Source organism: Phaenicophaeus curvirostris, chromosome 9 (genome assembly GCF_032191515.1).
Source record: "Phaenicophaeus curvirostris isolate KB17595 chromosome 9, BPBGC_Pcur_1.0, whole genome shotgun sequence".
Classification (NCBI taxonomy): domain Eukaryota; kingdom Metazoa; phylum Chordata; class Aves; order Cuculiformes; family Cuculidae; genus Phaenicophaeus; species Phaenicophaeus curvirostris.
Window position 1 is genome coordinate 13,137,536 of NC_091400.1, and position 25,352 is coordinate 13,162,887.

Sequence of the window (25,352 nt, forward strand, 5' to 3'; positions counted from 1 at the left end):
TCACTCCTCCATGCAGGTTTGGCTACACCATTCTGTTCTCCAGCCAAAGCCTGGCAGCCACGCCAAGCCAACGTTGTAAATCTTGCTTTGGAAATGTACTTTTCAGCAAAATGGTGATTTGCCAGCAACCTCCCAGCTCTATTCGCCACCTGTTCCTGGAGGCTGCTGGGTGCCAATGAAGTCAGTGGGGAGTGGGGAGGCGAGCAGCACAAGCCCCAACCAGGCTGTAGGGCGCGAAGGCTGCCCGTGGCTGCCTGCAGGCACAGTCGATGGCACGCAGACACCAAGAAAGCAGCCCAGGCACCAGGAACACCCCATACACCTGCTTTAATCCCAGCCCCAAGGTGGCTGGAAGCAGCTCAGAGCAGGGGAATGCGGGAGGGCTCCCAGAGACGCCGGGCTAGGTCACAGGCCTGCTGGACCACAAGCTCAGAAGGGATGATGCCTAGGTGCACGGTCAGCAGCTCGTAGCACTTCACCACCTCTGCCTGGTGGTTCTTGCTGTAGTAACGCAGAAGCTTTCTAGGAAGGAGAAGACAGGGGCTCAGTAGGTACTGCACAGACTGGCACCCTGTTTCTAACCACCTCGCCCCTCAAAAGTCTCTGGCAAGGACACATCACCTATCCACCAGCAGGACCATGGCACCAGGCTGGGGAGATGGGCTGGTGCAAACCCAGTAACCGGCACCACCCTGGGACGACTGACTCACTCACAGGGACTCCCACACCAGCACAGTCCCAGGTCCTGCTGCCAGACGTCAAGGCTGGGGACTGCTTACCTGTAGTAGTCTCCTGCCAGCATCCCAATGGGAGCAGAATCATCAGAGAGAACTGGTACCTCCATCACCTCCAGCTTGTAGCCCTGGGGAAGAGATGACAGCAGAGGGCAGGAGCAGGGAAGTGACCACCAAGGAGCAAGGGCTGGCTGTGCCTACACCCCTGCTCCCAGAAGGTGCAAAGGGAGAAGATGAGCTCAGACCCTTCCCTCGCCCCATATACCAGCTCGTTCTCAAACCACAGGAAGTAGGAGCAACAGTAATCGCCATCCTGCAGCACAAGGGTTGTGTAGCCCTTCTGCAGGTATCGCCGGGCCAATGTGATCAGTGACCAGACCTGGGGAACAAGGGCGACCTGAAGCCTGAGCAGAAAACCCCCTAGCTGCCCCGCCATCCTCTGTTCTCCATCCCATCCCTTGCCCCACAAGCAGTACCTTCCTCTTGATGAAGGTGGCCAGGGGGCCCTTGCCCAGCTCCGAGCTGGATTTGTCTGTCACGCTGAGTGATGGTGCCATCATCTGCCCAGCTGTGCGATCCACATAGATGAAGTGCACCAGGCCAGGAAAGTCCTCCAGGTATGTGGGGTGGGTTAAGGGTGTCCCAACAATTTTTGGTGCCCTTCCAGAACAGTCTCTGAGCCTTGAGGAAACCTCTTTTGCCCACCACACTTGTCCTCTTGAACATGGTGCTGGAAGGAACAGGATCCACCCCCCTCCCACCTCTGCTGTCCCCCCAGGGACCTCTGCTTGCCAGGCTGGGCTCCCCGTTCAGGGATGGATATGACACCATGGTGATATTACGCCTGCTCTTCACCAGCAGAAAGTCTCGCCAGTCCAGCAGCTTCTCCCTGTCGATAAGAACCACGGTGAAAGGCCAGGACCCCCCAAGCCCCAGCACAGCTGGGTGTGGAGGAGTCCCCTGTGGATGCTGGCCACCTCCATGCACTCACCTCATCAGCTTCTGGGCACGGTCCCGCAGCCCCTGGGACAGGCTGTGGCCAGTGGAGGCCAGGAAGAGCTGGCGGTACATGGAGCAGAGCTGCCGCTTCACGTTGGCCACTGCCTGCAGCAGCCTGAGCCAGAAGACACCAACCGCATGGAGTTTGGTCCCTTGGTCTCCAGTGCCACAGGGCACCCCCAGGGCTGGGAAAGGCCCCCACCTGTCCCCAAGACTTTCCCTGGCTACCCCATACTCACTCCAAGGAGCTCACAGGCTCACTCCGGGAAAATATCTTGTTCTTGAAGTCCATCCAGGCGTTCTGCAACTAAAGAGACAGGGCTCAATGTCAGGCTGTGGCGACAACAGGACAGGGGTCCTTGTGTCTCCGCTCCCACCTGGATGTCCTGCCCACTCAGCTTCTTCACAAACTTGTCCATGCGTTGCCGCAATTCGGCGAGGAATGGGTAGGAACGTGGGGCTCCCACCTCTGGTCCCTCTTCCAGCTTCTTCTCCAGCACCAAGAAACCATCAAGCAGCTGGTACAAGGTGACAGCCACCTGGGTCGTGGGGCCCTGCCAGGGAGGGGAGAGATGAGTCAGCCCGGGCCCAGTCCACCATCACTTCCCACACCTCAGAGGAAGCTCACCTTGGTCAGAAGAACAAGGGAGATGCCCGGCCAGAGCGGGAGGCAGTGCATGGTGTGTGGCAGCAAGGGGCAGTAACCTTCCCGCAGGTTGGCATCCAGGAAGATCCTTCTGGGGTTTGAAGCTTCAGGGACCAGAGGCCCCAAGGTCTGGAGCAAGTCTTCTGCCATCTGGGGAGAAAGGGGAGATGCTTAGTCCTCTGCGGGGCCAAGACAGCCTGCATTGATCGCAGACACTCTGGAAGAACACAACGCCTTGAAAGCTGCAGTCAGGCACACCTGAAACAATGGAGCTGGAGGGGCCATGTGACAAAAGATCAGCAGCAAGAGAAGTGCCCAGGGATGCCAAAAGAGCAGCAGATAGAGGGGAAGCTGCTTGCAAAGACACAGGCTGCAAACACCTTGCACCAAGACCAGCACTTGCTTGCAGACAGTGTGTGAGGTTCTTTAGCAGCTGGCAGCCCAGAAAGCCCAGAGGCAGCAGAGGGAGACACCAGACTGCTCTAAGGCAGCCCTGGACCCTCTGACAGCTCCGGACAGAGAAACTGTAGGCAGAGCCCTAGAGAGGGGGTGCAGAGCTATCACAGTTATGCACAGCACGGGGGACACAGGGCACACTCCCAGCCCTAGAGCGCAGAGCACTCACAGCCACAGCACAGCAAGGGACAAGTGACAGGGACCAGTGACTGCAAAGAACACCAGCACAGGGCGAGGAGGTGTGGAGTCAGGAGGGACTACTGAACCCCTTGCTCACCTGGACATCAGCAGCGTCTGCCTCCTCGGTGCCCAGCGTCTCAGTGCCCTCCGACCAGCTCTCGCTGCCTGCAGGGAGCACGGCAGGTCGCCCTCCCCGCCAGGCCCCCAGGCAGCCCCAGAGCCTCTGCAGGGCTGGGGGGCGTGGGCAAGGCTGCTACCCAGCCGGGCACTCACCCGTGCTGTGTGTGCCCGGTGAGGGCTCGGGCGTGTAGTAGACCTCGGGCACGGAGAGATCGTCTGTGTCCTGCTGGCAAGAATGGCTGTGTCAACAATGGAAGTGGTGCGGACAGCCCAGCCAGCACCCCATTCCACAGTTCCTGACCCCAGGGACTCTCACCTGGTCATCCGAGTCTTTCCCTAAAGTTCCATGCGAGCTAGGGCTGCTCACGGGGATGCTCTCGCTTCTGTTGGGCCCCTGGGGAACCACCTTCCCTGCTGCGGGCTTCCAAAAAGAGGGAAAAGAAATTAAGCCCTGGCTCCCAAGACATCACCCTGTGGGGGAACCGTGACCCACTGCCACCCCACACCCTGCACTGGACCACCTGGGTGCCGAGCTCCTCCTCGGCACTCTGGCTGGGGTACAGGTCCTGCACCAGGAGGATGAGGATGAGCAGGTCAGCGGGGCGGATGGAGCTGGCGTTGCGGCTGTGAGCCAGAGAAGGGAAGTGTCAGCCAGGAAGGTGAGCAGCTGCCCCGGGGAGGGCGGCGGGGCCAGGCGCACCTGGAGTAGAAGGCCAGCAGCTTGGTATGCACCAGGAGGAAGGCATGGCCCACCTCATCCCCACCACGCTCAGGGCTGGCATTGATGTATTGCACCACCTGCCGCTCCAGGAACTCGATGCACTGCTCACATAGCTGAGGATGGATTAACCGCTCCACTGCCTGAAAGGCAGACAGAGGGACAGCTGCTGAGCTCCCACAGACCCAGCCACAGCCCCTGAGCTGCCCCGAAGTTCCCATCACAGAGCCCATCCCACATCCCAGGGCTCCATGCAGTCTCACACCTCTGGGACGCCCTGAAAGGACCCTCCAGAGTACAGTACCTCCACTGCAAAGCTTTGGTCCTCCTCCTGCAGGCGGCTGTAGGTCTCCAGCAGGCCACGCAGCAAGCTCCAGACACGCTCCCGCTGCTCCGAATCAGCTGGCCGCAACCTGCAACAGCCACAGAGCAGACAGCAGAGAGCCAGCTGTCACCTCCCAGAGTGGGACCAGCACCGAAACCCCAGCTGCAGCCCAGCAGGCACGGGTCCCACTGCAAAGGGAGAGTTCCAGCTTGAAGACACCCACGCCCACAGCCCAGGGTCTGCACGAAGGTGTCACCTGGCAGCTGCCCCAGTGCCCCTGCGTGCCAGCCCACGCCGGCCAGCCGTGCCCACTTACTCCTTGCGGATGAGATGAGAGTCAAGTGTGACAAGGCCACAGTGAGCCTCCACCAAGCGCCGCAGCACGAACAGCGTCCGGCGCAGATCATCCTCGCTCTCTGTCCCGTCGCCGTTCACCGCGATGTAGAGGCAGTCCCCGAACTGTAATGGGCAGCAGGGTCAGGCGGGAGCCGGCCAGGGTGCCCCAGTGCCCGGTGCCTGTCTTACCATGTGCAGGACATGCAGGTGCTGTCCGTGTTCGGTGGCGAAGCAGGTGTAGGTGTCGCCGAGCTTCTCCAGCAGCGCCGTGCAGGAGATGATGAGGGGGGCAAAGAGGGTGTTGAGGCTGTCCTCCAGCGCCGGGCCCTGGGGTACACACACGCTGGGTCAGCACCCACGTGTGACCACGCACCTATGTGACCGCACATCACACACCATGTGCCCACACATGACCGTGTACCAACGCGTGGGGGTGTGATTGCATACCACTTGTGACTGTGCACCCACACATGATGTGCACCACGAGTGGCCGTGAACACACGCGTGGCTGCGCACCGTGCACCCTAGGTGACCACACATCGTGCGTGACAGCACACCCAGGTGTGACCGCACAGCCCGCACCTGGCGTGACTGTGCTTTGTGTGTGACCTCGCACCCACGTGTGACCTCGCACCCACGTGTGACCGTGCATCGTGCATGACCCTGCACTCATGTGTGACCACGCACCGTGCTTGGCCATGCACCCACTCGTGACTGTGCACCCTTGTGTAACCATGCACTGTGAGTGGCCATGAACCCACTTGTGACCGCACACCACTTGTGACTGTGTGTGATGTGCACTGTGCACCCCCGTGTAACCATACACCACAGTGGCTGTGAACCCACGGGTGGCTGCACACCGTGCACCCCGGGTGACCGTGCAGTGTGCACAACTGCACACCCACGTGTGACCACACAGCCTGCATCTGGCGTGACTGTGCATTGTGCATGACCATGCACCCACCTGTGATTGCGCACCCCCCGTGACCAGGAATCGTGCGTGACTGCATCCCACGTGTGACTGCATCCCATACATTGGCTGTGCACCCACTCGTGACCACACACCACTCGCGACTGTACACCTGTGCATGATGTGCACTATGCACCTTGCCTAACAATGCACCGCGAGTGGCCATGAACCCACGGGTGGCTGCACCCCGCGTGCCCCAGGTGACCATGCATCATGCGTGACAGCACATCCACGTGTGACCCCACAGCCCGCAGCTGGTGTTACCTTGCACCCAAGTGTGACTGCACACCGTGCTTGGCCGTGCACTCACTCATGACCGCACACCACTCGTGACCGTGCACCCGCGCACGATGTGCGCTGTGCACCCCCGTGTAACCATGCACGAGTGGCCCTTAACCCACGCAGGGCTGCACACCGTGCACCCCGGGTGACCACACATCATGTGTGACGGCACACCCACGTGGGACCGCACAGCCCGCACCTGGCGTTACCGTGCACCGTGCGTGGCCGTGCACCCACCTGTGATCGCGCACGCTGTGTGACCACGAATCATGTGTGACCGCGCACCCACTCGTGACCGCGCACTGTGCTTGGCCGCCCCCCCCGCGTGCCCGCGCCCCCCCGCCCCCGCGCCCTACCTGCCCGCCCTGGGGGACCCGCAGCCGGCGGAGGAAGGCGGCATCGGCGCGGTAGAAGAGCAGCTCCGCCGCGGCGCTGGCGATCAGGACGCAGCGCATCGCCCCGCCGGGCACCGGCACCGCGCGGCTCCGCCCCCCCCGCCCCGCGCCGCTTCCTGCCCCGCCGCGCGTGACCGCCGCGCCCCAGCAGCGCCCCCGGCGGCCCGGGGCGGTACTGCTGCCCCGTTCCCCGCCCCGGTGCCGCTCCCACCCTACCCGCTTCCAGTCCCGGTGCCGCTCCCACCCTGCCCGCCCCGCCCCCAGTCCCACTCCCGGTCCCGGTTCCACTCCATCCCCAGTCCCACTCCCACGCCCGGTCCCGGTGCCAGTGCCGCTCCCACCCTGCTCGCCCCGCTCCCGGTTCCGCTCCCGGTTCCGCTCCCGTCCCGCTCCCGCAGCAGACAGCACCGCCGGCCCGGTCGACAGCCCAGCTTTATTACAGCTCCGGTGGCGCCGCCGCCGCCCCACGCCGCTCCGCTCCCCGCGATTGAGTTACGAGCGTGTCCACCCCCCGAGCCCCCGGTCCCGGTCCCGGCGGCAGCAGAGGGAGCTGCTTCCATGCGCTTCCCGCACCGGCCACGGGAGGAGAGGAGTCCGGGCGGTGGAGAGGTCACCCCGCGGGGCAGAGGGACCGGGGGGGCTCCCCGCACCGGGGCTCGGCTCCCGGCCCACCCCGGGGGCGGCGGGCACCGCACCCCGGGCACTTCCCGCAGCTCGTGGGTCGCTCCGGCGGGACGGTGGAGCTCGGCGGTGGCCGCTGGTGGCAATCTGGGGTGCGAGGCCGAGGACACGGCCCGGCCGTGCCACCCGCCGAGGAGGCAGCGTGTCCTGGGCACGACGGTGGGTCCGTTCTGTGCCGCGGGCTACCGGTACCGGCAGGCCAACGCGTTCACGTTCTTCACCACGTAGAAACTCATGGTCAATGGAGGGATGACCAGGGTGCGGCCGGCCCGCAGCGGACGAGGCTTCAGCTCGGGGAGGGTCCCGTCATCCACCATGGCCAGTGGCTGCCCGTTGAGTTGGACTGACCTGTGGGACCGGGAGAGGGTCAGGGTGATGGCATTGGGGACCCGGTGGCAGCCCCAGCCAGCGGCATCGCACTTACTTGGAGTGGAGCCCATCTTTGCCGTAGGGCTGCAGCAGGTACTGGTGGACAATCTTATCCCGCAGTGTCCCCGCCAACTTGATTTTCTTCCGGGAGCGATGCAGGTTGATGATGTAAAGGGTGATGGACCCCCGGACGTAGTTGTGGCTGCAGAGGAAGGAGGGGAGCTTAGGGGTGTGTGGGAGTGTCACCTCCAAGAAAGGGCACTGGTGGTCTCTGCAAGAACTAGCCTTCTCCCTCTGTACTCGGCACTGGTGAGACTGCTTCTCAAATCCTGTGTTCAGTTCTGGGTCCCTCACCACAAGAAGGATGTTGAGGCTCTGGAGCGAGTCCAGAGAAGAGCAACGAAGCTGGTGAAGGGGCTGGAGAACAGGCCTTATGAGGAACGGCTGAGAGAGCTGGGGTTGTTTAGCCTGAAGGAGGCTAAGGGGAGACCTCATTGCTCTCTCTAACTACCTGAAAGGAGGTTGTGGAGAGGAGGGAGCTGGCCTCTTCTCCTAAGTGAGAGGGGACAGGACAAGAGGGAATGGCCTCAAGCTCTGCCAGGGGAGGTTTAGGCTGGACATTAGGAAAAAGTTTTTCATGGAAAGGGTCATTGGGCACTGGCACAGGCTGCCCAGGGAGGTGGTTGAGTCACCTTCCCTGGAGGTGTTTAAGGCACGGGTGGATGAGGCACTGAGGGGCATGGTTTAGTGTTTGATAGGAATGGTTGGACTCGATGATCCGATGGGTCTTTTTCAACCTAGTGATTCTATGATTCATGCAGCCATCTGGAAGGGACTTCACTGTCCCGGCTGCCCCTCCACAGGAAGATGTCACCTCCCCATCACAAAGCCTGGCTCTGCGATGACACCTTCCCAATCTCCCCCTTCCTTTATTGGCCAGGGCTGGCATGGCTCGAGGGGGTTCTGTGCCAGTCCAGAGCCAGGGTAGGTGTTCCAGCTTAGCCCCCAGGGCCTCACAAGGAGGCGGCTCAGAACTGAGAGGAGCTCTGTGCATGAGTGGTGTCTATCCCCACCACCCTGGGCACCTAACTGACAGGCCCAGACACTGATACTCTGTCCTTGCCTAATCAGACAGCCCCAAACAAAGGCTATAAAGCACTTTGCACCTGTCAGTTACTGGACAAGGTTTCCTACCAAGCTGGAGGCGTGTTGAAAGCATCTGGACTGTGTAAAGAAACAGCCTCTCCTCCTCCACAATAGGAACTTGTGTCTGCAGAGAAGGTGGCTGCCCCCCCCACCCCGGAATGCTGGGGCGCTTTCAAAGACCTTATCAGCGAAACAATAACCAGGCCGGGCTCCCCGGCAGCGCAGCCCGGCGGGTAACCCGACCGACCAGGGGCCCCTTGTGTGAAATCCACTCCCTTGATCTCTGCTGCTGGGGCTGCCCGCCGACCACCACACCAGCCTCGTCCGGCCCCGTTCCCAGGCACGGGCTTGCCACGACTTTCATCGGCGGCATCACCATTCCTGTGTGCTCCCTTCACCACCACAGCAATCAGAGCAGCACCCAAGTGTGCACCTGGGAAGCCAACCTGCCTTGCTAGAGTCAAACCTCCTCCTCCTGCCCCAGCATGTCCTTGGTGGCCTCCATCTCCTGTGGGACCACTTATCCCCCAGCCTCCTTCACTCCACTTACTTGTGGTAGCTGGTGCAGTGGGCGTAAATGCGGAGCTTGTCACGAATTACCCTGCCGGGCCGGTGTTTCCTCTGGAGACCGGCCATGTGGATTGCCAGGACCTTGGGACCGATGAGGCGCTTGTAGAGCAGGGACAGCCAGTAGTCCTGAGGAGCAGAGGGGACAGTCAGCAGCACAACGGTCCCCCAACTCACAGCAGGAGTGGGCAGGAGAGACTGGCTTCCCTGCAAACACCCTAGTGAAAGTCTGGCTGTTGGGGTGAAAATGTTTTGTGCCAGAGGTCTGCCTTGGTGTGAGCTCTGTTTTTGCAGCCCAAGCTGAAATGGCATAGCTGCTTCCAGGAAAGGGTTTAAGGGAAGAATACATTGCTCTGCCCATGCTGAGAGACACCAATACCCTCTAAAGGAGCTTGGATTTTGGCTGGGCTGTGGAGCACGAGGAGCAGCATCAATACCCTTGCACCTTCCCACAGACTCACATGTAATCACGCCGTGGACCTGTGCACCAGGTCCAACTCATGCACATGGGATGGTGGTGTCTCTGGAGCAGGTAGGTCACCCACCAGTCCACTCTCTACACAGGGCTGGAGCACACTAAAGCTCTTCTGGCCTCTCAAGCTCTGTTCATGGCTTTGATGACCAAGGTGCTCCACTTCCCAGAGGAAGTTTCTCCTGTTTTAAAGCCTCCTGTGGAGTTAAGCACCCATGAACATAGTGCGAGGAAGCTAAGCACTCCAGAAGTAGGAAATGTTCAGCCGCAGCACACATGCGTTAATGATGCAGCCTTTAATTACGTCAGCAGATACTACTTTTTCCCACAGGGCATAGCCTCGCTCGGCACACAGGATGGGCCCCGAGCCCTGGGGAGGGAGGCTAGGCTGTGTGGTGATGGAGGTTGCTGCCGGCAGGGCCCCCCCTCATCCGCTGCAGAAGCCGGGAGGTGTGCTGTAAATGAAGCAGGGTTGTGGGAAGGGAAAGGGCAGGCTCAGGCGCTCATCTACTATTCTGCAGGATGACGATCTAGCCCTGCCACTGCTCTGAGTACCCTGGGCGACACTGGGAAGATGGAGCCTCTCGTGCCATTTCTCTGGGTGCTGCCTGTGCGCACGGGGCACCTTCGTGTACGCAAGCACCCTGGATAACCCCCTCTGTGCAGCCTGAACTGGCTGCCCTAGAGGGACTACATGCCCCAGGGCAATTGGGATGATCCCCCCAACCCACTGGCAATGTCCCAGCAGTGATGGTCACGCTGGCATCATGGGCTGCTCTGCCTGGCAGCATCTGACGTACACAGTGAGGAATATCTGCTGCTGATGTGGAAAGGAGCGTGGATCAAACACCCCGTGACTCTGCACACTGCCTGGGGAGGCATGAAGAAAGCCTTGTGTGGTCAAGATAGTGCCAGGAAGCTATCTGCCACCCCAGAGGGGCCTGGGAGGGTCTTCAGGACCCAGGCCACAGGGCAGGATGGGCAAGTGGAAGCATAGACCTTTCACATAGCTATAGGTATCCATCCTGTGGTTGGGAAGACCTCACACAGCTCCCAGTTAACCTACATTTTGGATGAAGGAGCCAGCAGATGAAACACAGCAGTGCTGCAGCAATGACCAACGCAAGGTAAATACCGACCAGCCAGACTGGACTGCCAGCCCCATCCTGTCTCCAGCTCAGCTCAGCAGAAGCTGACCAGTTCCAGCAGCACTGAGTTGGACTGGCAAAGGGAGATCCAAATCCACTTCCCACTTTCTGTGTAAGCTTTCGCCACAGTGCTGGAGGAAAACCTGCCTCCTTCCCTCCTCTCACTGCTCCCAGCCAAAACCACGGGGCTTTGTGCCACACCAGCCTGGTAAATGTTTCCCCTGCAAACCCTGTTCCCCAGCAGAGATGCAAGGCTGAAAAGAGGCACTTGTGCACCCCAAGCAGGCTCAGCCCGCAAGGCGAAAACTCCCAGGGAGGATGAGCTGTAGTTGCTCAACACTGCAGACATGTGCCGTCCCTACAGTGCATGCCATCATTCCCATCGTTGCTGGCTGGCAGTGCTGCCCCACACCCTGGGGACACCCTGCTGGCACTGTGCTGCAGGGGCTGTGCCAGCCTTCCCCCACAGTGGGAAGCTGTGCCAGCCCACCCTGCTTGGGCTCATGGCAGGTGGGGAAACAGTGCCCAGCACGCTGCCAGCTCCCCAGTGAGCCACACCGATTAGCAAGTGTCATTAGAAGAGTAATTACTCGAGTTTACAGTGTGGCCAAACATGAGCACAGATTGCAGCGAGTTAAAAATAAATGAGTTCAGTGCCCCAAGCTACCTGTCAGCTCAGGCTCTTAAGTCTTTCTACCCCTCCGGGTTCCTGGTCTCCTCTCTGTATTTCCACTGACAAGATGTTGCTTTTGCCCCAAAATAACAGGAAGGATAGAGGACAGAGACTTGGTCACCACCCCTGAAATTGCCGTATGGATTTCAAGAGCTGATTTGCAGAGGACTCGCAATGGCTCTTTTTGTGATGGGGAGCTGGCATCAGCACCCCATCATCTGACTGAGCACCCACCTCTCCAGGCATGATGGTCCTGGTGGGTTTGCTGCTTCGATGTTGATGCCCCTCTGGTCTCAAGGCTCAGCAGCAGCAAGGTTTGCAGTGTGGGGATGCAGGGAGCTGCTCAGCTCTGCAACCTGTCCCAGCTGCTGCCAAATCTCAAGTCTTGGCATACATTCTTCCCATGGATGGTCTGGCAAACCCTGCTCCTCTGCCTGGTCTCCAGCCATGGTGGGTCACTGGCAGAGCTGTGCCATTCAGCATCTTCTGCGCTGTACGCGAGGAGAGATGCTTATCTCTCTGGGAAGCAGTGGCCACATTTTGTGAGTTTCTGATCCACTCAAAAGAGTCCACAGCTTTTCTTGAGATAAACTGTGGAGATGCCATCAAGACAGGTAAGGCAGTCAGCAGTGATGCAACGTGAGCCGTTTCGCAAAGCATGAGATGACCACGACTGAGCATAAAGTGCTTTGGTGCAAACAGTTTCCCCCAGGGCACCATCTGCAGGAGGTGAGGGGAGAGCAGTGATTTTGCCTTGCCTTTGCTGGTAAGGCTAGCTCCAAAGTCTCTGTTTCAAGAAGAATGTGGATATACCAGAAAGAGTTCAAAGGAGGGCCAGGAAAATGACCCACGGCTGCAAAAGGAGCCATTTAGCACCATCCTCAAAGCACTCAAGCTCTTGGGTTTACTGCAGGGAAGCTCTGAAGGCAGCTGCAGCTTTTCGCATCATTGCAAGCCCACTTGTGGCAGGGGCAATATAGCACCAGGAGCTGGTGACACTGAACATTTGGATGATGAATTTACGCACCCAGCACGATGGAAACAAACGTGCTGGGTATGGACACTTCCACTAGCTGGGTTAGTGCTCTAGGGCTGCTCCGACTACTGCCATGAATGGACCCCAGTTAAAATCACCCCGGGGCTTCTGGGCACCTGGAGCTACTGGCTTCTCTTCAAATGGTGACCAGCTTGGGAAACAGTTGCTCTTGAAATCCAGCTTGGCTGCAACTGGGGCAGCTTTTCCATTGACCAGTGACCTCTCTCCAGACATGTGGCAGCATCTGGCACCCTGTCCCCTATGGCAAACCCTGTGCAAGCGTGGCCCAGGCTATTAGAGCCCACATTTCCCTTGCAAAGACAAATGTCTGCTTTGCAGCACGGTGCCAGGCATTCCAGAGGAGGCAGCCCCAGTGATCCTGAGGAAGATGCATGGCTTCCACCAGCACAACCTCAGAAAGGATTTGGCTTTTGGAGTCATGGAGGGCTCCTGTTGTGAGGTCTCAGCCAGCAGTACAGCTGTAGTGGTAGAGGAGAAATAACAGACAGGAATCTGGTCCGCTATTAGTCCCCTGAGAATCAAGGGAGCTTTCTTGCTTTAATTGCTTTGCAAATCCATTAAGCAGTGCCACCACTGCAGCCCTCAGAGCTGCAGGCAAGGAGCACCTGAAGGCAGAGCCATCCTGCACCTCAGGAGGTCTCCTGGTCAGGACCCTTGATTTACGGGCAGAGAGGGCGCTTGTCTCAAGTGAGCTGATGTGCAGAGCTCAGGCCAACCACATCTTCTGAGCACCAAGGGGCTAGTGAAGATCCATGAGCTTTCCACTAGACAGGGAAAGCCCAAAAGGTCCCACTTGACCTCTTTGCACATTTTAATTCATTGCAGGAGCTTTTAGAGGCTTCAGCTTTTGGAAACAAGGCTGATTAGGCAGACCTTCTGACAGACCTATTAACCAGATGCTCTTGTCTCCAGAGCCATTAGAAAAAGTACAGGAACGTATCCCCATGCTCTTTCCTGGAGGCAGCAAAGCAGCTTTGCAGTCTCCCTGAGTTTGTTCAATTCCATATTTACCATGTGTGGGAAGACGTTGCCATAACCAGAAAACCAGAGTAACAAAGCTGTGGCCCTTCACTGCCCTGGGGTCTGTAACCAGCAAAACCAGTCGTATTTCAAATGAACAGGCTGCCAGCCCTGCGGTGCACATCCTCCTCCGGCTGGGGCTGCCAAGGCATGGCTCTGTGTCACTGGCACCATGAGCTCGCTGCTGCCCACTCTCCTCCTCTTCCTCTTGCTCCCTCCCTCTTCTGAAGCTCCCCAAGCTCTTTCTCCACTGCTCAGGGACACCTGAGTTTCAACAATCTGTTATGGGTTGCTCCGTTCCTGCACCTTCATCTGCATTTTTCCATAGTCCAGGCAACCCGTATGGATGCAAGGGCTGGCTGGTATGCCTTCCCATACACCATGGGACAGAGAGCTTCACTCTTTTATCTCTCTGTTGTGCCTGATGGCTCAGTTTTGGCAAAAACATTTTCCAGAAAAGTAGTGACTGTGGTTGTGATGGCTTAGAGGGTTGGAGAAGTTGCCACTTCCCAGGGAGTCTGTTCCAGCAGTTAAACATCCGCATTCTTAATAATTCCACTCCTTCTTTTCAGCTTGAATTTGTCTGGCTTCAGCTTCCAACCAGTGGTTCTTCTTTCTTTTTCCACTACATTAAAGAGATCTTCAGCATCCAAAGCTTTTTCCCTGCAGAGGTCCTTACATCCTGTTCAAGCCACGGCTGGTTGTTCCTCCGGCAAGGCTGGACTGATGCCGCTTTTAACATTATCCCTGAGTTTTATGTTCTTCTTGGACTGTGAGAGTTCAATGCTTTCTTGCCCAAATCCTGTGCAAGGTCCTGCAACAAGCAGAGCAGGGCAGAGCCTCTCCCCAAAGGGAACATTTGCTAATGTCAAAATGATCAGCTCTGGGAGTGGGCTGTGATGCTGTCCTCACGAGCTACACGCACATATCCTCAGGGACATGAGCTGTTTGCCATTTCGCACGTGCACCCTCCTTGCATGGAGATCCTGAAGAGCTGAGGACTTGTGTGAGCTGTCTGCTACAGCATTTGCTGTCCTTCTGCTGTACTGAAGAAATTTGTGGGTGTGCCCTGAGCACCACAGATGGACATTGCAGAGAGGGTCTACGAACACACAAAGGGCCAGGGAGAAGCACGCAGGGAACAAAGTTCCTCTGAGTCCCAAACAGGGAGGGGTTCAGGTGATCCAGGTTGCCAGGAGCCAGAATCATCATCAGGAGAGGATAGATCTTTGCTTTGATCCAGGCACCTGCACCTATCAAAGAACTAGCTGTTGCTGCCCAATTCCTTTCTTGCTTTCGGTCTTTCTTGTCTCGGTCTTCGCAGTTGCCCACCAGCAGTCCCTTGAAGATGATGATATTTCTACCAGGGCATCCATTGCTTTCATCATACCGATCCTCTTCCTTCCTGCTCTAATGGCTGCAAATGCCTCATCTCCCATCACTCTTTCCTGCATCGCCTTCTGCCCTCACATCTTCCCAGCAGATTTCTCTGCCAGTAATTGGTTTACATGACGAGACAGACTTCCAGCCCTGCACCTCAGTGGTTTTTGGCTAAGGAGGGAGAGGAGGCAGCCATGGTGAGGGAGGACAATGATACCTTAGCCAGTGCAGGAGCAGCTCAGTAGAGCAGATCAGTTGCTGCTGTGGCCACATTGTGCACTTTGTGCACTTAGGGGGGCTTATGGCAGGCTGGGCCTTGTCTGGCCCTGTAGACTGAATATCTACTCATGGTTAAGGAAAGGAAACTAGATCACATTTTGCAACAGCTCTGCAATTAGTTCCAAAGTGCACCATGTGGGGACAGCCAGGGGAGTCGCTCTCATCCCAAATAACCAATTAATGTGTGTGCACCCAGAAGCTTGGAGAGCAGCATCCTCATTCACTGGTGCCGGCAGCACAGCACCTGCACTGAGCACCAGCCATTCGCCCTGCAGCCCAGGGTCTCCCCAGTCATACCAGCTGCACAACCCCTCAAGCCTCAAATGAGCATCACATCCTCCAGCCTTCGAGCCACTGCACCCTTTGCTCAACCCCTCTCCCTTGTCTCTGCCTCTTCTGCGCTTTTTCTCCATGCTGGAGAAAGGCCAAAAACAGACATTAAGGCAAAATTCTTGCTGTGGGAGCAGCAGCCACAGGAATCACTGCCAGACACTGGTGGCACAAATGGGACAGCCTGCCTGGGCACCAGGAAAGTGGCGTGTGGGAAGTGGCTCCTGCCTACTGCTGCCCTTTGCAAGCTGGTCCCCAGCCAGCAGCCTCCACCTTCCCACAAAGCTGAGCAGATGGAGGAAGAGCCAAACTTCTCTTTTGTCATCACCTCTCCCTAACAGGGTCCAGGCGATGGAGGCCACAGGAAGGGAGCAGAGCTGCTGGATCAGAGGGCTTGGAAACCAAATGCAATTTCTTTGCTGTTTTCCATTCTTCTGCTGCTTTTCACCATGATGCTACTTCCCTCTGCTCTCCTGGCAAGCATCAACCCACCCTGGGAAGGATTTTGCTGTCCCACCTCCTCCACAGCCCCAGCATAGTTCTGTCAGCAAGGTGGGCAGGTCTGTCGCTAGCACGGTGCCTCTGGGAGATGTGGGCAGTAGCTGTGTTCATCCTTCCAAGTACCAGCCACCACTGCCAATCCCCATCAGTGCATGTCTCTGCCCCAGTCTCCGGTGCAGGAGGAGCATCCTGGCTCCAGATTTGCATGTCTTGCAGCTCCAGCAGGTGGGTGCCAGAGCTGCTGGCTGCAGGACAGCTTTGATGTGTTTGAGAAGCCAAGCACACACAATTCTGATATGTTTTTTATGGTGCAGTAAGAGGGAAAGGCCCCTTAACCTGTTGTGACAGCAAGTAGAGTTTAGGCACTTTAAATCTAGTTCCTTATTCACAAACAAGTTTCAGAGCAGACTTACATCTCCTGCAAGGCTGAACTCAGTGAGAGTGGAGTATGCCACAGTCCTCAGGACATGGTACAACCATGGCTGAAAGGACAAGGCAGCAGAGGGGATGCCCCACTTAGACCTGCTTCAGCCGGTCATGCTGAGGCTGGCTGGGAGGATACCTGCAGGGTACCATTTCCACTCTGCCCTTCAGTGGGCCATGCTCGTGACTTCTCCTAGGAGAGCTTTTCCCCTTCACACATCTGAACTGCCTGGAATTTCATCCCTCTCTTCCATGGCCAGAGCAAACAGCTCCTGCCTGTCCCGGCCTCTGCTGCCCCTTCTCCGTCTGCAGGCGTCGCTCCCACCAGAGCCAGTGCTCCAGCGTGCAGGGCAGATGGAGGTGCCAGAAGCCTGCGTGGCAGATTTATGGTCATCAGGAACAGTTTCCATGTGTGTGCAAACTCCACTGGACCTGCTCCCTTTCCCCACCCTTTGTTGCTCCCAGGCTTGGGATTGTGGCTTTGCCAGCGGCAGGGCATGGCACGCTGCAGCCCAATCCAGCCGCCCTCGCCCTGACAGCGATCCCAAAGCTGAGGGTCCCCGCTGTGGGGAAGAGCAGCCTCAGTCCTACCCCTGGCAGCTTGGCCAGCTGCGTGTGTGCAGCACGGTGACTCAGTGCTGGGCGTGCAGATGGGCCGGCGCAGCAGTGGGCTGAATTCCCCTGGCCCCACAGCCAGCTGGCCGGGCTCTGCAGTGGGAGCGTGAGGGCTTGTGGGAAAGACCCCTCTGTATAGTTCCACCTATGGATGCCAGGTCTCATCTTCACCTCTGGACAGGGCAAGCAGCAAGGTGGGGACGGGCGCAGGTGGGCAAGGACCCAGCCTACGCAGCCTCGGCTTGGGGAGAGCCACCTCCCGCCCAGTGCAGGGGTGGAAGAAACACTGTCGAGGGAGACGGCTGGGACCTCCAGCTGCAATTAGCAGCGCATCCAGCCAAGCCAGCTCAGCTAATGAGTGCACTGGGGACTGCATACGTGCAGCAGGTGGGAGCATGGCTGGGGCACCTGCTCTTGGCCCTGGCACCCGGTGCAGCACCTTGCCAGTTGGCCCCTTGCCTCACCTGGCGCGCAGGGACCCGGCCCATGCCCCACTGGAGCAGGAGCCATTCGTACGGAGTCCCCAGGTGCAGCCCAAGGGCACAGCTCACACCACAGCTCTGCCAGCCACAGCCTGGCACTGAACTTGTTCACAACAGGGCTTTTATGAAAGCCCATGTAGGAAGGGGACAGATGACTAAGAACAGACCTGAAATGAGCCCAGGCTCCTCCCTCCTCCAGGGCTAAGAGTAACTTTCCCATCGAGTTCCTCATTGTCTTTGGGCTAAGCAAAAGAGGTGAAAAATCACTCACAGCATCTAAGCATCCAACCACAGCACTGTCAGGCAAAGACCTCTGCTCTGCTGTGATGCTTTCTCAAGGACGCCATCAATTCACAGGCAATATCATACTGTCTTCTACTACCACAGCTGAGCAGGCAGACCCTGCCATTGTTTCGCCCTGTGATCTCCCGGGGTCCTTCTCATGCTGCATATGAAGGAGAGTTTTATAATAGCATCTACCTAACCCAGGAGAATCAAGTATCTTGCCATCTACAGTCTTTAGGAGAAGATAGAAGAGGAACCAGGATAGCCAGGAAATGGAAGCGTGGATTTCACCTTTGTTTTTTTCCACGGGGTTTGCATTGCTCTGGCCCTACCTATGAACATGCCCAATTTTTTCCATGCATAGGCATAACCTTACAGCACCGTGCATTAAGAGAGCAGAAATCACTACAAAAAGACAAAAATAGACAAGTACAACATGTAAGAGCATGCAGAAAGGTCTTTAACATACTCTAACAATCTGAAGAGAAAGCTCACTTTGACCTGGGGGGCCTCTCCAATGAAATAAATGTATTGCATCCCTCTAGACTGTTTCAGAGCGATATTAATGAAGAAGAGATGGAGTGTGTACACTGCACACCTGAAATAAGCCTAGAACTACTACATGCCAGAGCAACATTTCAAAGGCACTGCCTTGTGAAGGATGAATATCAGTGCTGCTCCTGCCCTCCTTTCCTCTTCTCCTCGCAAATGTACAGAGGAGTTGAGATGCAGGCAGACAGACTGTCATATTGTGGGGATACCTTTGAGATGCTTCGTTTGAAAGGCTTCTCAAGCACCAGCCATGCAGTCAAGCCCTGATTATTATATAGCCGGCTGCCCCAGTCGCTCAGGAAGAAAAAGCACTCTGGTGATACATGGAAAACTTATCTCAAAAATAACAGGGCAAAAAATAACAGTTGAGATAAGTTGCATTAAGGTTGGCAGGGGAACATTTCTATTCTCCAGCATGACTGCACCTATGCCCAAGTCAGGGAGCTGCACATTGCCTAGTTTCTCCTGCTTTGCTCCCCATTAGTCCAGCAAGAGAAACCTCTTCCCTTGGATCTGCACTTGGAAGGAGGCTCAGAGACATGGCCTTGCTTCCCCCTCTGCAGCACCCGTCTCTTACATGGGACATTGATGCCACCACCTCTGAGGAGAGGTGGGATGGGCTGTTCTGGCAGCCAGGACAGGTGCCCAGAGCTGCTCTCTAGCATGGATGAAGGACCTGGATGGGGGTGCACAGGCCATACCCTTTGTAAGGTGTGCCAGAAGCCACAGGATGCTGCTTAGGTCATGAGCCAGTTGTGTGCGGGAAGCCCAGCAGAGACACAAGCATCTCCCTAATTTCTCCATGAAGCTGCAGTGCCCCTTGGCTGTGCAGCTGCCACCTGAGACCATTTCTGGGGAACCATGCTGTACACACCACAGCACAAAGCTGGGGATAGACCAGCTTCAATCCCAACTTTCAAGGTTTCATTGCATCTCTGCCTGCAAGCAGCTACTCCCATGTGCTCTTGTGTTTCCCATCGAAACGGCCAGAGTTCCTGAATTTATTTTCAAGCCAAAGGTAACCCCCCAAAACCATGAAGCAAGCTGCACCAGGCTGCCTGGCTTTGCTGCCCAGCACCTGTGTCCATAGAGCAGCTGTGCTCTCTTCTCACCGGATATACCAGTACCCCTCGCTAGCTCCTTCTCCTGTACGTAACAAATCCCCCCAGTGCTGCAGTCATAGGGGAGAGGCAGAAAGAAATGTGATGATTTAGAAGCTGACTCCCATGGTGGTGCCCACCAAGTGACTCCCATTACCTGCATTCTCTGATCCCCACATGTGGCGCACACACCGTATTTCATGAGCTTCCTCAAGCCACTTGCTGCCACATGCCCTAACAGAGAGAGTACTAACATAAACAAGATCAGCAGCACCTGAGGGGACCAGCTGAAGGACAGGGAGGAGGGCTCGCATGACAGCAGCACAGTGTTCATACAGTGATGGACTACAAATCACTTGTTTTTTTATGGGAAGCTCTTCAGCACAAGGATGGAGAGCTGTACTTGCACTGCTGCACCATCCCAGGACCATGCAGGAAACTCTCGCTGGATCATGCAGCTCCTTGGCACCCAAGGACACTGCTGGAAAAGGCTCAGATTCAGCTCAGCATCCTTAAACATGCTGTCCTCTTATCTGGTAAGCAGGGATCAGTAGTGGCAGGGGAGGAGAAGGAGGTGCAAAGGCTGCTCTGGGGAGCCCACCCCTGGCTCCCAGCACCCCAAGAAGCTGCCAGCTGGAGCTGCTATTGATTCAGCAAGCAGCTGCCTCACACCCAGCCCGTGTGCAGAAACCTCTTTGTCATGGTAGCTAATGAGCAGATTGTATTTCACAGCCCTGTGCAGGTACAGCCAGCAGCTTTCATCTCCCTGATAGCTCCCACGGGAAAAGAGCAGCCGCCGCCCCACCGAGTAGGTCATGATCTGGTCTCACTGGGCTTTTTGGTGTTTGCAGTTTTTAACCCCTCTATCGGTTTGCACCTGCCCATGGCTCTTCTACAGCAAAGGAATGAGGGAAAGTGGTTGGGGAAGCACCCACTGGAGTTTCTGCAGGAACACAGTGGTGGGAAACAGATCAGCTCAGAAGCACGTGGGAGAACAAGGCAACAATCATGAGCAGGGTGGCATCTAGCTTATTGGGAGAGTTATCTTTGAAACACCAGCAACATCTATTTTTAAAGACTTCCATTTTTAACAGTCCAGGGTTTATTCCTCAAACTCCTCCCCTGGCTTTAATCCTGCTCGTAACAATATGCCTCCTCCAGGGCTACTGCCATCGCTGTGCTGGGAGAGCTGCCTGTGGGTCACCCGCTGCCCCTGCGTGCCTGGTGGGCAGGAGCTGGCCGGTACCCATCCAGCCAGCAGCAATCCTGGGGGCCCCCCGAGGCCCCGGGGAGGGAGGGGATGTGGCTTGGCCAGGGGAACTGGCTCTTCAGAAGAAATCCATCAAGTGCTTGCTGTAGGCTCAGATTCGTCTCAGATAAGGTTCAAAACCCCCCAGCCCCTCCCAGCCTGGGCCCCCAGAGCTGGCAGGTACTCTTGCAGGAGGGGTGCGTACTGAGGCAGCCTGGGGTGCTCTGGGAGACACCTGGAGCAGCACAGGCAGGGAACTGTGCTCTCCTACTCACTGCTTTGCTTTCTGGAGCCACTCACCAGGCCTTGCTGGGGGGAACAACACAGACCTTGTGTGACCAGCAACTCCTGTGTCCTGCTCCGATGCTCAGGGATGCTGTTGTGAGGATGCTGTTTTCACTGGCTGAGTAGGTAGAGCTGACTGAGATGCGGCTCCCTCAGCCTCTGCCCCACTACAGCTGCCCTCTGAGATCCCAGCACAGCATCAAAGGCAGGTTTGCAGGGGCAGGGTTGTGCACCTCCCTGACGCAGATCCCTGGCCTGCCGGCAGTGTCTGCTGGATCACAGCCCTGTAAATCCCCTCCTGGGGTGATGCAGAGCATCCAACTGCTCTGCCAAGCTCTCCACTTACAAGGCAGGGTAGTTAGTAGCCCCCTCCAAAAAAGATGAAAAGGAAACCTGCTACTTTTAACAGGTTTTTTCATACAGTTTCTTTATCAGCACCATGTGTGTTGGGAGTCTGTCCAGGCGTTTTTGAAGAGCAAGGGATGCTGTGGGGCACCAGTGAGGACCGCTGCTCCCTATGAAGCCGGGAATGCCTTTCAAATGTCCTTCACCTCAGTTTCTAGGATCTGAAGTCAGGTGCTGAGGTACCAGCCCGGGTTCTCCTGGGCCAGCTCACCACTAGTGATCCAGCTGCCCGCTCCAAGCTGTGTGTGGTGGTCCTGCCATGTACCTCCCTCCCTCCAACTCTGCCACACTGGCACCCCTTGGTGGCACCATCCTCCCCTCCATACTACCAGCCCTGGGCACTACATGAAATTTCAGCTACAGTGGTATTGCTCTCCTATCTGCCTCTAACATGTTGTGTTTGACATGAACTAACGAATCCTATTAATACTACAAGAGACAGATCTGGAAAAACTCATTTTCAAGCAGAGCTGGGACAGGCCACAAGGAAAGAAACCTCCCCGCAAATAAGCAGGGAGAAGTCCTACCGGCAAGGGGTTGAAGTTCTGGTCCACCAGGTGGTTGTGGCCATGGTCGAGGAAGGAATGCCGCACCACCACATCAATGCCCTGGCTGGCCAGCAAGCCCAGGGTGTTCAGCCACCTGGGGATGGAGAAAGCAGAGTCAGGCTGTTGCAAAGGGACCACCTTTGCAACTGCCTCAGTGGCACAGCTGTGCTCTGGCACACAGCATCGCTCTTGTGCACCTGATATGGAGCCTGTTCCCAGCACTGGAGCCAAAGCCTCCAGATTGTTTCACATTGTGGGTGTTAACCAGCTCACACCACCCCTGCCCTGGCAAACCTGCATGCCTCTCTCCCTGCTGCAGCCAGCTGTGCCCCAGCTGTGCCCGCCTTGCATGTCCCTATAGCACCCCAGCGTCGCAGCACTGCACCCAAAACCTAGGGTGCCCCCCATCCTCCCAGCACTCTGCACCTACCATCTCAGCAGTGGGGACTGGAGCATCGCAGCAGCCTGTTTCCTTACACCCCACTGGGCAAAATCTTCAACTCTCACAGCCTGCCACAACCCAGGTATCCCAGGGATGTCCCCATGCCTCCCAACAAAGCCCAGATATCATGATCACGGCCAGCTCTGAAGATGTGAACTGGTTTTTTTTGTGAACTGGATGCTTATTTCACTGGGCTGTGACAATAGTCAAGCCCCGGGAACCAGGAATGGTTGTGACTTTGAAGGAGAGAAAATGGTTCCCAGAGCAGAGTCCTGCTGAGCACTTCCCTGGGCAGGTGCCCTGGGGGTGAATGCATCCAAGGATGCATGACTGCAGCCTGAATCAAAAACACAGAGCAAGAGGAGAGCCAGGTGATCCCAAGCTGCAGAGAGAGGCAAGCCTGTTGGCACGCCAGACTGGGATCCCAGAGCTGGTGTGGTTGGATCACACCTCCCCTTCCATGCCCATGTCCTGTGGACACACCATGGGTACTTGTGCAGGATCCCAAGTGGTCCCTTCCTTGCTCTACGCCAGAGACTGGGTCACCTACAGGAAAGGACAGCTGAGGAGGGGTGATAGGGATGCCATGGGGAAAATAACATTGCCTAGACTGCCAGAGGAGTACTGAGGAGGTTCAGATGGGGCCGCTGGGCACAGAGCTGACTTTACAGCACCCAACCCCACAGAACCCATGGGTATCAGTGCCCTGGCACCAGGGAGCTGGGGTAACTCACAGGAAGCCAGCTGCATAGGAATCGGAGAGGTTGTTCATGCCTCCGGATGAGGTCGCACCAATGCCTTCTAGCCAGATCTTCTTCCCTGGCGTGTACATGCTCACTACCTGCATAGGAGACAAAAGCAACCAAAATGACTCTTGTGAATCTATGATTTAAAGCCAAGGCAGACATCTCCTGTGCTATGCCCTGGGAAAGCATATAGAGACTTTTGGTAATGGTGCTGCTGGGCAGTCACTGCCTGCCTCACTCTGTCATGGTCACTAGGTATCTTCACCACGACCAGGTGGTGGGAGACAGTTTCTCAACCTCTCCTGGCACTGCCACATGTCCACTACCCACCTTCTGGAGCTGCTCCAAACACATCCCTCCAAATGTGCTCATACGTTCCCAAACCCAGACCCTGCTCTTTCCCTGTGATCTCCTCACCTGCAGGCTGTCCTGCCACATCCCTCCAGCTCTCCATGTCCCCATGCGGGGTGCCTGCCAGCCTGAGCCCTGATGGCTCTGCAGTGTGGGAGCCCTGGAGAAACAGTGGGCACCTGAGAAGAAAGCAGTGGATGTCCCATGCCTTGGGCAGAGCCAACCCCATGGCTGAGCAGGGGATTCAATATCTCTGTGCTTCAATATCCACAGGGTCCCAGGCACAGGCAGGATCTGCAGGTCTGAACACACAGGCCTCCCCTTACAAGGCTCCAGATGGCACCACAGACACCTGTGAGATGCGAGGTGGGATGGGAGGGCTCGGATGGCCAGAGCAGCAATCTCCCAGCACAAGTGACCTCCAGCACTGTGCAATGCCCTATCCTCCCTTCTGCAATTGCACTTCTCCAGGCTGGGTGATGAGCTCCCATGACCAGATGTCTGCAAACCCAGCAGTCCGAGGAGTGCTCTGTGCAGCCTGATGAATCCTGCCCCATTAGTGAGGAGCACTGGAATGTGCTGGATGGACTGGGATCCCTCAAAGATGTTAAATACGCCAGCTCTGGGCTGCCTCCCACTCACAGCCTGTGAGAGTCGACATCTCTGACTGAAGCCCCAGAGGTGTTGGCATCCTGCCTGTAATTATCTAAGCCCACCACCTTCCCCCCGTCAGAGAGGAAGCAATAAAACAGGGAAGTGGACAAGCCCAGCTGCTCTAATCAGCCCCGGCAGGATGCACAGACTCAAAGCCAAGCTGGAGGCTATTAGCACCCAGCGCTGTGCTTTTGCTCAGCCACACTGGCATTCCCGGGAGAGACCTTCCCCGGCCCTGCCTCATGCAGACCAAATCCTGCCCCGTGGGTGCGAGGGTTCTCCCAAATGCATCTTCTTTCTGCCTCTGGTCTGGGGACGGATGGGATCCTGCTCCCTTTCCAGCAGATTCTCAACCTGCAGCACTGGTGCTGCCACTTTTTGTGGGTTATTGTACCCATAGTGGGAGCGGGTTCAGCCAGTGCCTCTTGCTTGCCCCTGCACTATCCCACCAGCCACCCTATAGCAGAAGGATCATCCTCACACACGGATGATTCCCAGCTTATGCCAGAGGACTCAGCAAGTGGCTCCTCTCCTCCAGTTTTGCTGTGCCGACCCTCACATCCCCTTTCTCAGGGCCTCTTTCAGCTGTTTATTCATCCTACGGTTTCTCCCTGCAGGAATTACAACAGTAAGGCATTGTGGTGACTGGTATGGTGTGAAAACCTGGACAAGACAGATGGATGGACATCTCATCTAGTCCCTAAAGCCTCCCCTGCTCACTAGGTGTTTCTTATTTCTTCTGGGATTGACAGCTGAGCAGGCCGGTCACAGCCCTGGCCCTTGTATCAGCCAAAGCAGAAGTACTCTGAAATTCCTGTTCCATACCCAGTTGCTAGAGATGCGAGCTGGGTCCCTCCGACTGCTGGGGAGAGGAGCACTCACTGCAGGCTGTGCTAGCTAGGCAGAACCATGGGCTCTGACACAGCACGCCAGCAATAGCTGGGTTTTATAACACAGTCAAAACATGATAATCGGGGGAAAAACCAGTTATTCATAATGATTATGATTCTCCACTAGTGAAAATCACCCTGGAAAAGAAATTATCACAACTTTGCAAGCAACATTTTTAGGCACTGTGAACAAGTGAGGCAAGATATTGCAGCAGGAGTCCCCTCCTGAGCAGGCACAGCACCAGCTGTGCTCTGGACAGTTTGGTATTGCCTGGCTGCTCCTGCCTCTCCTAGTCCTCAAGAACCAGTTTCAGAGAATATCCATGTTACATGCTGCTCCCTTCGGGAATGGATAGATGCAAAACTCAAGCCAGCTGTCTGCTTTCAAAAGGCTCTGCATGGCAGTGTCTGCATCCAGCCTGCATTCTGGCACACCTGTGCAGCCCATGACCGCTTCCCTCCCATCCCACTGCACATCGCACCCTGAGGTCAGCTGCTGTGCTCTCTGGACTTCCCTGCCACCCCCTGGGTGAGGGCTGGC

At 56.8% G+C, this 25,352-nt stretch overlaps 2 protein-coding genes across 4 annotated transcripts in view; both read right to left on the reverse strand.

Moving 5' to 3' along the window:
* Window positions 1-174: 174 nt before the first annotated feature.
* HPS1 (HPS1 biogenesis of lysosomal organelles complex 3 subunit 1) lies at window positions 175-6,243 on the reverse strand. 2 transcript variants are annotated; one of them, XM_069863976.1, is made up of 18 exons: window positions 6,123-6,243; window positions 4,704-4,841; window positions 4,495-4,637; window positions 4,158-4,266; window positions 3,836-3,996; window positions 3,657-3,759; window positions 3,452-3,556; window positions 3,289-3,361; window positions 3,113-3,180; window positions 2,362-2,529; window positions 2,111-2,287; window positions 1,973-2,040; window positions 1,726-1,848; window positions 1,555-1,623; window positions 1,211-1,352; window positions 1,000-1,113; window positions 780-862; window positions 175-522 (listed from the first exon to the last, which is right to left on the reverse strand). In XM_069863976.1, exons 1-18 carry the CDS (start codon window positions 6,219-6,221, stop codon window positions 360-362), a joined length of 2,106 nt encoding a protein of 701 aa, XP_069720077.1. In that variant the 5' UTR covers window positions 6,222-6,243; the 3' UTR covers window positions 175-359. The 2 variants fall into 2 exon arrangements, with proteins under 2 accessions (XP_069720077.1, XP_069720078.1); XM_069863977.1 differs by having other exon boundaries at window positions 177-522; window positions 1,211-1,355; window positions 1,558-1,623; window positions 3,289-3,358.
* A 710-nt stretch (window positions 6,244-6,953) lies between these two features.
* HPSE2 (heparanase 2 (inactive)) overlaps window positions 6,954-25,352 on the reverse strand; it is a 112,281-nt gene continuing 93,882 nt past the window's right edge. For both annotated transcript variants that reach the window (XM_069863552.1, XM_069863551.1), the window contains 5 exons: window positions 22,905-23,011; window positions 21,708-21,822; window positions 8,908-9,053; window positions 7,267-7,413; window positions 6,954-7,190 (listed from right to left, as the gene is read on the reverse strand). In XM_069863552.1, the coding sequence (XP_069719653.1) occupies window positions 7,025-7,190; window positions 7,267-7,413; window positions 8,908-9,053; window positions 21,708-21,822; window positions 22,905-23,011 (681 nt within the window). In that variant the 3' untranslated portion in view covers window positions 6,954-7,024. The remainder of the gene's footprint in view (window positions 7,191-7,266; window positions 7,414-8,907; window positions 9,054-21,707; window positions 21,823-22,904; window positions 23,012-25,352) is intronic.